The 12,840-nt window shown below is 35.2% G+C and overlaps 1 protein-coding gene across 1 annotated transcript in view; it reads right to left on the reverse strand.

Annotated features, from left to right (window-relative positions):
- LOC127413268 (disks large homolog 3-like) overlaps positions 1-12,628 on the reverse strand; it is a 154,250-nt gene extending 141,622 nt beyond the window's left edge. Inside the window, exons 1-2 of the mRNA XM_051650250.1 lie at positions 12,280-12,628; positions 8,712-8,843 (exon numbers count right to left, since the gene is read on the reverse strand). Coding sequence (XP_051506210.1) covers positions 8,712-8,843; positions 12,280-12,295 — 148 coding nt within the window. The 5' untranslated portion in view covers positions 12,296-12,628. The remainder of the gene's footprint in view (positions 1-8,711; positions 8,844-12,279) is intronic.
- Positions 12,629-12,840: the final 212 nt, after the last annotated feature.

Below are 12,840 nucleotides of genomic sequence, written 5' to 3' on the forward strand. Positions count from 1 at the left end.
AAGTCATGTAGGATCAAGGGCATGATATTGTGTAAGACTACAAACATCATATATATGCTCCAGTGTCCTTGTGGTTTATCTTACATTGGTAAGACAAGTAGATCTCTTAAGATAAAAATTTCAGAACATAGAAGTTCTTTTAGAAATCACGATCCAAAGAGGTCTGTGGTGACACATTTCACTTCAGCACTAGAGCTGCAATGATTATTTTGATAATGGACTAATCTAAAGATTATTAGAATGATTATTTGACTATTCGGCAGTTATTGCAACAATTAATCATTAGCTCTTAACCGACTATTCAGCTTGTGCCCGACTTAAAATGTTGTATTAAACGTGTTTGCTAACAATAAAGAGGACAAAATCATCTTTTAAAAGTACCTCTAAATGACATTCACTGAATTGATGGAAAAAATACTTAAGTTTAATTCAGTAAAAACAATTTACTGCAAAAAATCATATTGTTATCAAGTGTTTTTGTCTTTTTTTTTCCATTTAAAATTGTCTAAATATTATTAAAACAAGATACATTTACTTGAGAAGCAATATATAAAATATTTAGACTTGCTTTAAGAGAATGTATCTTCATATAAATGTATTTCTTCACATGGTTATACTTCTGTGAGTGTAGTAAAAACAAAATATACTTATATTCAAGATCTATCCTCTAAAAGCAAGTCTAAATACCTTATATGCTGCTTCTCAGGTGAATGCATCTTTTTTTTTTTCTTTTTTTTTTTAAAGGATTTTTAGATATTTTTAAATATTTGTGTTTTTAATATTATACTCAACATTCTCAGATATAGCTTCTAAAGTAAATGTACATTGTTTTAAAGGAGTTTTAGATATTTATATTGGGAAACAAGCCAAAACAAAAATATATTTTGTTGCAGTGTATAATGGGGAGAAGACTACTCTCTCACCTTTTTGTTCACTTCAATCCATCTTTAACTCACAAAAAAACAAACTCTCTCTTATTAATAAAGCTGCGTATTGCCAATTTTCTTCACGATAATAAACACACAGTGACACATATATTATGATTCAATAAGTCGCGAGCCATCACGTTATAATCTAGCTGCATTAAGCGTGCACATTCGAGGGATGAGCGTCCCGTGACAGAGTGTGCCTCAGCCAGGTGCAGTTTCAATCTCTCCTCCTTAGATCGGGACATTCGCGCAACTCATAGAAGAGGCGCCGACCACACAGAGAAATGCCAGTTTCGGAGTTTGTAGTTATTTACATGACCAGCTTCCTTATTATGTGAACTTTAATAAAGCTATAATGCATTAAATATTACTGCATTAAAGATGTAATGCCGGGATGTTTCTTTTAAAGACGCTCGACACGCAAGTTTTGCATCAGCGGAGCGGCAGCTCCAGCTCCACTTACTCCACAACAAGAGTGCTTCTGTATTTACTTATTTGTATTTTTGTATTATTCCCTCATACTTTGCAATCTACATCACATGAAGCTTGTTGGAAAGTTTGGATTGAGTCTGTGAGCTGTTTTCTTCCTCTCCTCAGTCAGGCGCAAACTGCAGTGCTGCTCTCGCGCACCATCATTAGAGTTTAATGTGATCTCATTTTACGTTAAATGAGATCAAACGACTATTCGACATCGAAAATTTGTTGACAATTTTTTATTTTTATAACGTCGACTAATCATTTCAGCCATCATCCAGTTTCTTCTCTTAGATATACGGTACTGAAGTTAAACCACATCGGAGAGGGGGTGATGTTAATACACAATTACTTAAAAGAGAGGCATTCTGGATATTTACTCTAAATACTTTATCTGGATATTTACTCTATACTTTATAAGAGTCCTTAATGAGGACTTTGATATACGTCCCTTTTTTTGTCTCAGACCTGAACTCTTAAGACTGTGGGTACTGTAAGATTTTAAGATTCTAATCTGGGACTGTTCTGATTTGTGTATTTGTCTAATCATTTGAGTTAACTCTGACACTTGTATTTACCTGTTTCTAGTGTTTACATGGTAGTATGATGGTATTTTCACCTGATGTTTTAGCCATTGTATCACTGATTTTAATAAACTAATGGTAAATAATTGTAATATTGTTCAATATTTATTTTTATAATTTTATTTTATTTATTGTATTATTTATTTATTTATATATGTTTATATAAACATATACTATAAATTGATGTGATTGTTGTATTAGATGTTTGTTTAGGTATATTTATACTATATGTATGGTTGTTTATATATTCAGATTGTTTTAGGGTCATGTGATAGTATACACAGGTGTATATATGGGTGTGTTTGTGAGTGTGAATTTAGTCTGATGAGGAGCATGTAGCTTGAAACGTCACGTTTGTTAATTTCTGTGGTGAGCTCATTGAATTTTTTTGGCGCAACAGTGTGCTGACTTTCCTGGAGCTTTTGAAAATTAGTGTTTTAGACCACTTAATTGTGTGAATAAGTTTATTGACTGATGAATACATTTCTAGGGGCCATCTGACTATACAGTGGTGTCCAAAATTTTAAATTTTTCTAATTTAAGGGAAAGTTTTCATTACAAATTATATTATCAGCATGACAATTTGAGCAAAATGTAAAAAATGTAAAATACTGGTATTTTGTTCTATAATATTTGTAATATCCCTTTTCCTTTAATGACAGCATGCACAAAGGTTTGTGCAAAACCTGATGATCCATGTTACCCCAGCATGATTTGAGAATGTTCCAAATAGCATCTTTTGTGCTTCAATGAAAGCAAGAATATCTTACCTTTTGTACAAAGTACAGTAGTTAACATGGTCAGCGTTTTCTCACATTTGCTTAGCAACCTAGAAATAGTGCAGAATCTTAAATATTTTTTCTTAATTTTACATTTTTTTATTTTACATTTTCTCAAAAATTACAGTAAAAAACTGGCAGCTGTGGTTGCCAGAAATTCACCGTAAAAAATATGGTAACCACACTTAATGCTTTACGTGATGTAATTTTGATGCCTGTATATTTTATGGTGCATTACTGTTTATATTATTAAATGATATAAACTTCATATTTTAACCTTGGAAACTGTAAAAATCTGCTTTTCACTTTATAATGTATTGCTACTCACCGTAGTAATTACTGAAAGGCACATGATGACATGAAGTTCATCAATAGTGGCCTTTCCAAGAGCAATGACCAATAAACATGTAGAGACAGTGCTCAGTGTCACTCAGACAAACACTAAACACCATCAGGGTAACAAATGTGAAATTAAAATAATGCAATAAACATTAACTAAACTACATAAAAAATAGTGAACAATGTAGATAAGTGATATTAAAAATAAGAAGAAACATAACTATTCCCATAAAATATAATGAAATGCGATGGGTCACGCAGGGAATTCTGGGAACGTATGATTATTTTATTTATTTTTTTACCGTAATTTTAACAATAATTTACCGTTGGGGCCTGGGTAGCTCAGCGAGTATTGACGCTGACTACCACCCCTGGAGTCACGAGTTCAAACCCAGGGTGTGCTGAGTGACTCCAGCCAGGTCTCTTAAGCAACCAAATTGGCCCGGTTGCTAGGGAGGGTAGAGTCACATGGGGTAACCTCCTCGTGGTCACGATTAGGGATTCTCGCTCTCAATGCGGCGTGTGGTAAGTTGTGCGTGGATTGCGGAGAGTAGCATGAGTCTCCACATGCTGTGAGTCTCCGCGTCACACACAGCGAACCACGTGATAAGATGCGCAGATTGACGGTCTCAGAAGCGGAGGCAACTGAGAGTTGTCCTCCGCCACCCGGATTGAGGTGAGTAACAGCGCCACCATGAGGACCTAGTAAGTAGTAGGAATTGGACATTCCAAAATTGGGGAGAAAAGGGGATAAAATTAAATAATAATAATAATAATAATAATCTACCATAAAAAATACATGTACTCTCTTGTTAAACATAATATACATTTTATTATACTGTTAATTATACAGTAAAATCAACAACATAATTTTACCGTTAAATTACATGTATTGTCTTTTTAAATATATTATAATGTAACTACCCGTTAACCAATTAACGTATTTTTACTATAGCATTTTTACAGTCTTTTACCATTAAAATTACAGACAAAACTTTGTTTATTTCCAGGTTTAAAAGAAAAATGACAATTGTCCGTGTTGTCTCAGACTTTTGGACCCCACTGTATGCACAAAGAAACATCCCTAACACTTTTTAACATTTTGGGTTTGCTCTCAGGGACACACCAGGATTTTACTAATAGAACAAATTCCATCTAACATAGAACTGTATTTTGAATGTAGACCTCATTCATCCAATATTACTGTATATTAAATGCAGTTGATCCAGTTCTTGAGCACACTTACCAAAAGCTAGATATAATGCTAGAATTCATATTGAATTCCCTTTTTTAAACTCTGGCCAGCACCCAAGAGGCTGGAGAGAAGATTAAAGCCACATGTTGCTAGCAGCTTCATGCCTCATGTGACCCCTCTCCTCAGTACCTGCGAGACTAAATGGGCTGTCCTCAGAGCATTACTCTGACTAATCTGGCCTGAGGGCAGAAAGGAGTACAGCACTGCGGCCATGAACCTTTTGTTAATCAATCTACCTACATATTAGCCCACATTCCTGCTAATGATCTGGCCTCTTTCTGGAATGTGTGGAATCCTTATCTGTTTACTGTGATATGCCAGTTTAGGACTGGAACTCTTGTGGCTGATACAAATTGGGATTAATTTAGAGAGTTTGGACTGCTGTAGTGGGACAGTTTTATTAGAGGCATATAGAAGCACATACATCTGAAGGCATGGAGATTTGCACCATATTTCTTTACAAAAATCACCCTTTAGCCTTAAATAACAAAGCTTACTATGAAAAAAATAATATAAATTAAAGCTGCAAGCAGTGATGAAAGGGCCCTCGCACCCTGGTGCACGTTGGGGCTGCTGTGCCAGGGGAATGTCACTCCAATTGTTTTAGCATTTTTTAGCACTTAAATGTTGTTAAGAGTGTATCACAGTGTAAAACATGTCCTTTCCTGTTGCCAGTAAGTGGCGCTATGACTATAACTGAATATTGGCAAATAGAAGTGTTCAGGCCGGGACTCTTATAAAACATGTAAAGTTTGGAGCAGATTGGACATTTTATGTTTGAGTTATAACTTCCTGTTTCATGGCGAAACATCAAATTTGTCAGGCCGCCATGGACACGCCGTTCAAAGAAAACTCAAAAGCTTCGCAATTTAGCATCGCCAAGGCCATTAGAATAGACTGACCGAATATGATGTTGATCTGATTTAATCTTTAGTAGGAGTTCGTTAAAGTACGAGGCCTGGAAATGGCAAAAACTGAGCAAAAATTGAAGAGAAAAATCACAATGGCTGACTTCCTGTTGGGTTTAGGATATGATTCTAAGAGACTTTTTTGTACATGTTGACATGTTACATATGCATACTGATTTTCTTACGTGTAGGTGAAACGTGGCGTGAGGGCTGCTTCGTTTAAATTTTGTAGGTGCCGCTATCGAGCCATTTTGCCACAATTAATTCTAAAACCACTATCAGATGTAAATTTTCCCCACTTCTGAGATGTGTGCAAAGTTTCATGAGTTTTCAAGCATGTTTAAGCCTCAAAAATGTGACTCATTTCATTTTGAATTTTGTCAGGCCGCCACGGACACGTCCTTCAACGAAAACTCAAAAGCTTCGCAATTTAACATCACCAAGGCCTTTAGATTAAGACTGACTAAATATAATGTTGATCTGATTAAATCTCTGGGAGGAGTTTGTTAAAGTACAAGACCAGGAATTGGCTGTTGCCAGTAGGTGGCGCTATGACTATAACTGAATATTGGCACATAGATGTATTCAGGCCGGGACTATAATCAAACATGTGAAGTTTGGGGCAGAATGGACATTGTATGTATGAGTTATAACAACTTCCTGTTTCATGGCAAAACATCAAAATTTGTCAGACTGTTACGGCCACGCCGTGCAGTGAAAACTCAAAAGCTTCGCAATTTAGCATCACCAATATGAATAACCAAATATGAAGTAGATCTGATGAAATCTCTAGGAGGATTTCGTTAAAGCACGAGGCCTGGAAATGGCAAAAACTGAGCAAAAATTGAAGAGAAAAATCTAAATGGATGACTTCTTGTTGAGTTTAGGGCATGGGTCCAAGATACTTTTTTGTAGGTATTGGCATGTTACACATGTGTACCGATTGTCGTATGTGTAGGTGAAACGTAGCGTAAACCGCACATCGTTGAAAGTTTTTAGGTGGCGCTATCGAGCCATTTTGCCACACCTAATTCTGAAACCCATATCAGATGTACATTTTCGCCACTTCTGATGCATGTGTAAAGTTTCATGAGTTTTTGAGTATGTTTAGGCCCTCAAAAATGAGATTCATTTGGGGAAAAAATAATAAACGCCTAGAAGAACAATAGGGTCCTCGCAACATCGGTGCTCAGGCCCTAATTAACTGTACTTACTGTAGTTATAATAACTTACTGTAGCACCAGAGACATAATTAAGTTATATGACACAATAAGAGAGCTGATATTCAGTGAAACAGCATGAATGCAAGTGTGATTTTGCTTTTATACAACAGTTCAATAAACAAGTTAATTACATTTTAGACAATATCGCAAATTGTTTTGTTTTAGTTTTGCTCTGATAACAAACATAGTTGGAAAACGACGCCAGACAGAAGAATAAATGCAGACTAAAATGACTCTAAATGCTTTCTGACCAAAAAAATTCATTCATTTCTGAATCATAAGGATTATCAAAAATTGCATGTGTGCAACTATGCATCAATACCTTGAGTTAATTATGTGATTTCCTATGCCAACTATCCATAGAAGTACAAGAATGCTTTACACATACACAAGGTACTTCTGTACGCAGTAAGTCTTTTGTGCCTTACATCTTTTGAGAAGACCCAGTTAACATCAGGGGAAACCTGTCCCTGTCCTCGCTACACTCCCATGGCAACACAACCCCATGACTTGGTCACAGCCCCTGTGGTAGTACTCTTCTGCATCACAGCGGTAGCAGCAGTCAGGCCTCATTAAAGCCTGGGCCTGGTAATTAAGATAACCACTCAACCATTTCATAATGGGACTAATTTGTTTCCTTTCCAAAACGCAAACTAAAAATAAGGAAGTTATTTTTTAGTTAAGAGGAAAAAGATGCACAATCTGGCATGACAGTGTTACTGTATCTATTACATGTTGTTTATCTTATGACACCACAAAATTATTAGCAATATGTTTTAGGATTTTTTTGTCCATTCCTTATTCTGCTAGTTAGACATCATTGGCAGCAAAAACAAAACAAAAAAAAAGCTTTTTCAAAGAGGTAAAACATAGCTGATACCAGCTGACAGGATATATTCACAACATTGGTTTATCAGCTGGGGTTGGTAAAGTCTGAATTGTTGTGAAAAGCTAGTCTGGTGGGACAAACAATGTTAAGCATTTTGTGTATTAGTCAAAATCTCTTATCTATGCAAAGAGCCAAAATAGGCCATTGGAGACAACAGTGAGGACCCGTATTAAATATTGTATTAAACACAGGGTAAGGGGCAACACAGGAAACCTTTTGTTGTTATACTGAAAGAATCTTTTCATGTGGCTTAATTGAATAAATTAAAAAATCGGTTAATGTCACTCAAACCAATGAGAGTTTCTTTTTTCTCTTGCGCAGAACAAAATAACTAACTCACAGAGCGATGCAAATTAATATGTAAGGTAGTGTCAGTAATGTGTTAATTTATTGGTTGGAAATATTATATCCTAAAGCCATTGTTATGGTACAGCAGGTCTTTGAGACAGCCGATCCACAGGGAAAAAGACTAAATGTAGCATTTAGAAAAATATCACAAGTGCTTCATAATTTTCAGTAAACTTTAACAAGACTTAAAGGGATAGTTCACCCAAAAATGAAAATTCTCTCCTCATTTACTCACACTCATGCCATCCCAGATGTGTATGACTTTCTTTCTTCTGCTGAACACAAACTAAGGTTTTTAGAAGAATATTTCAGCTCTGTAGGTCCATATAATGCAAGTGAATAGTGATCGGGCCTTTAAACCTCCAAAAAAGGAGATAAAGACTGCATAAAAGTAATCCATACAGACTCCAGTGGTTAAATCAAGGTCTTTTGAAGCGATTCAGTTGGTTTTGGGTGAGAACAGACTAACATTTAACTCATGCTTTACTGAACCATCTTGCCATTGCAGTCTCTTGGCATAATCATGATTTTAAGCTCGATTACACTTCCTAATGCTTGACAAATGCTCAGAGCGCTAGATGCCGCAAAAGGAAGAGTAAACAAGCTTGAAATCATGATCGCCAATGATGTACAGTGAAAAAGGAGTTATATTTTGGTCTGTTTTCACTCAAAACCAATTGGATCGCTTCAGAAGACATTGATTAAACCACTGGAGTTTTATGGATTACCTTCATGCTTGATTTTTGGAGCTTCAAAGGTCTGATCACCATTCACTTGCATTGTATTGACCTACAAAGCTGAGATATTCTAAATAAATGATAACTGAATTTTCATTTTTGGGTGAACTATTATTTTAACATTAGTCTTGAAACATTTAGCTCAGAATGGAATGTGGTGGTATCAAGCGGTACAGGCCTAAATAATGAAAGTTAATTATTATTTGTTTTAAGAGCCATTTCAGTTTACACAGAAACAAACCTCACCCAGCAGAGCCTGGAAAAGCTGGCTACCAAAGATGCTAGAGACCTTTTCCACACTGGTCTTGAGAGCCTGCTCTTCTGGACTGGTCAGACTTGCCTGGTACTCTTTCAGTAGCCCAACTGCTCTTTTTGTATCTGAAATCAAGACAGCATCAATTATAAGGGATTTGCATCGACTTACTATTAGTATTCTCTTAAATTCCAAACACATTTTAATTACTACTGTTCATTACCTGAATTCTCCTTTTTGAAAGTTCAAATTGTACAGTATGTCTACAGTAATTAAAAATGATTTTCTATTGCACTGTGTTAGATACTTAAAAGCTGACATTACTTGCCTGTAATTATAAGAACCCCTTGAAGAGGTGTGTAGCCAGATGTTCAACTAAACCAGGACAGTCTAATACAATTTTTTAAGCAAACAGATAAAAATAAATGAATAATTTAGCCTTTAGAGCACACAATGTTGTTCAGTAGACTACATGTACTGTCGTGGGTTATTTTTTTGTATTAAACAACAGACTTAAGAGAGTCAGTAGCCTCAAAAAGTATTTGGACACTTAAAATGCAGACATGTAAATTTTGCAACTACTTTTAACCAGTAGGTTCCAAAGTCATTTTAGTTGATGTATGAATTCAGTTCCCCTCAAATGCTAACAGGTGTCCAAGCACTACAGGTGTAATTCACAACATTAAAGGAATAGTTCTCCCAAATATGAAAATTCTCTCATTATTTACTTACCCTGATGCCATCTCAGATGTGTATGACTGTCTTTCTTCAGCAGAACACAAATGAAGAGTTTTTGAAGATAGAGCTTTGTCAGGTCCTTATAATGGATGTACAAGGGTGCCAGCACTTTCAAAAGTCACATTTAGGCAGCATTAAAGTAATCCATGCGACTCCAGTCAATCAGTGAATGTCTTCTGAAGTGAATCGATAGGTTTATGTAAGAAACAAGTCAATAATTAAAAAGTTTTTAACTTTAAATCGGCACTTCCGTCCAGGGCTCTGATGCTGTTCATTCTTCTGTTGTAAATAAGCGCTGCTTCCGAATTCTCGGAATTTGGACTGTCAAAGTGCTGGCACCCATGTACTTCTATTATAAGGACCTGACAGAGCTTTATCTTCTTCTAAAAATCTTAATTTGTGTTCTGCTGAAGAAAGACAGTCATACACATTTGGGATGGCATCAGGGTAAGTGATTAATGAGAGAATTTTCATTTTGGGGTGAACTATTCCTTTAATGGCCATGTTCTACAGAGTTTGACAATCAGAAAGTGTCCAAATACTTTTGCCTTAATTTTAATAGTATATATAAATAGTTTTATGACAATTAACAATATAATAATGATTCCAATGTTTATGTTGGTTCAATTGTTTTATTTAAAACCTAACAAACTTATTTTTGCTAAATGTTTTGCTTGAAAAGTGGGTTGCTAGCCAAGTAAAGTAGATACCAGATGGTTGATATTTTGTATATTTGATTTCTGCATGCTTCAGGTGCTGTTTTAATGGAAGAGGTGGTTACACTATTTTTTAAAAAAAATCTGGAGTGGGGTCTACTTAAAAAACAAAACAAAAAAAAACAACAACCTAGGAAACAATTTCCACGCAAAAATTGCTAGTATATTTAACAGACCATGTTTTCAATTAAAGGCTATACACAATTCTATGTGGCTTTAATTTGAAATTCTAAAGTACAGTTTACTTTGTGATACTCTGTTTCAAGTACATTTTACTCACTCTTTGTACATTTTACTCAAGCAATGTAGCATTGAAATAAGTACTAGCATATCACTGCTTTTTTAATGTATTTACTCATGTAACACATGACACACAGAAGCCTTCCACATGGAAACTTAATGCATGCAATGTAAACTTTTAAAGTGGTTCTCAAGGCCCCCCACTGTCCAAGACCATGTTTGAAGGCCCCCTTGCCCGAACTAGACGTGCCTGATTAAAATAATTAATCATGGATAATTTTTGATTCTATAGGTTTCAGAAAGAGTCTGTTCATAATTTGTAGGCATACATCTTAAAGTATTTTTTAGCATTTTAATTAAGTTGAATTATTTTAATTATTTTAATATTTCTTATTTTAAATACATTTTAAGTCAACTTGAGGCCCCCTTGGAAGTGTGCTGAGGTCCCATAGTGGGTCCCGGTCCCCTGGTTGAGAACCACTGGTCTATTAGACAACATCATCTTGTTTTAATGGTAATAGAAACAAGATCCAGAGCTGTGCACACAGACCTGAACACATGATGCACAAAACAAGATGACTGTAACAATCAACAGATTTTTTTATTATTATTATTATTTTATTTTTTTTATCATAAACGGGTAATTTTGCGTAGAAAATTAACTTCAGACGTCATAAAACAAGAAGTTACCAAAGGTAGCAACAAAGTAAACAATAAAAATGGCGTAAATCAACTTGCAAACAGTGCAACCATGCAAGCTCATTAATTATTCAAGACCAGTGCATGTTGGGAACACCAGTTTCGAAAAGTTTAGTCCAATTTACTCAAGTTAGTAAATAAATATGACAGTCTTCTATTTTAGGATTGATACACGATGTTGCACTGTTAAGACAGTGCTCGCTAATAACGGATTACATGTAATCAGGATTACGTAATCAGATTACAAATATCAAATCCTTGAAATTGGATTAAATTACATTTTTAAATACCTGTAATCTGACTAGAGTTACTTTTTTATGGATTACACGATTACATGTTAATTAGGCAACGGCAGTAAATTGTTCATAATTGTTCATAACAATGTCATAAGGAGCTATATTTGCGAGGCTCTTTTTGTTAGCAAAAAAAGAATGGAATATATTTTCCTTCCTCTTTGTATTTTTAAGTTAAAATGGTACAAGACTATTCTACTGCAAGTGATATCAAATAAAAGAGTTAGGTTGGAAGTAATCCAGAAGTAATCCAAAAATAATCTGATTTGATTACCCTAAAAAATGTAATCTGTGAGATTACGTTACTGTTATCAAATTTAGTTATTTAATTTGTAATCAGTACCCAATTACAATTCAGAAGTAATCTACCCAGCACTGTGTAAAGATAGCAAACAATCTAGTGCATTAATTTTTACATATTTGAATTGAGTACAAATGTAGAATTTACTTAATAATTTCAAGATCACTCTTAAATTAATTTATTCAATGTAGAAAGTACTTAATATTTTCTGGTATATTTACTTTACCACAAAATACTTTGTTTCAGTGAGAAGAGATGTGATTAAACATCACAGTTTGTGATGTGTCAAATAGTGACAGGGTGTCTCCTTACTCTACACTTGCCATCACTGAGCTTCTGGAAGGAACAGCGCAGTTTTGGGAGAAAGGTTACATAATTAAACTCCAGACTAATACTTCCTGTTCCCCATGGGAGTTTCCAAGAAAATCCCACTTGAAAAATCCACATGTATTCATCGAGAAAGAGTTTAAAATAACTAAAAACGGACACAGATCATTATTATTACAGTAGATAACTCAACGTCACTGTCATAACTGTCAACCTCAACGATTAAAGTTACTCTGACGGCACTTACCATATTTATGGACCATGATGTGCAAACTGTAGCAGTTGAAGAAAAACTTGCGCTATAAATCCAGCATAAACTTCCTATGTATGTGTAAAATACGTTTCGTCGACTTCGCAAAAAACAATAACGCCTTAAAAATCCTCTTTAGCTGTCACTTTCTAGTCGTCTCCGACCGAACTTTAAAGTCGTGCTGTGATTTTTCTACAGTGACGATTGTTTCTTTAGAAAATACAAATATTAAAGCGGCGAACAGAAGTTACTCCACTTGACAGGAGATGCGGTTTGTGGAAGTACTGAGAGCGCGTGAAGCACCGTTGCTTCCCGTTAACTGCCTCCGGCTCGTACGTTGGGAACTTTTGAGGGAAAGCATGTGAAACTGGAGGGCGGTCTATAGTAACAGGGTCTTACTGATCTTTCACCAATGACAACATGCGAGTTGTGGAAAAAATATAGTCATGGAGTTTATTAATGACTGTGAAACATCATGGAAAAACACTGCTTTTTTTTATTTGAGCTGCGAAAGCTAATTTTAAACTTACTAGCAAATGCGGGAATGCCGTGGGACAT

The sequence above is a fragment of the Myxocyprinus asiaticus genome, chromosome 22 (assembly GCF_019703515.2).
Source record: "Myxocyprinus asiaticus isolate MX2 ecotype Aquarium Trade chromosome 22, UBuf_Myxa_2, whole genome shotgun sequence".
Taxonomy (NCBI): Eukaryota; Metazoa; Chordata; class Actinopteri; order Cypriniformes; family Catostomidae; genus Myxocyprinus; species Myxocyprinus asiaticus.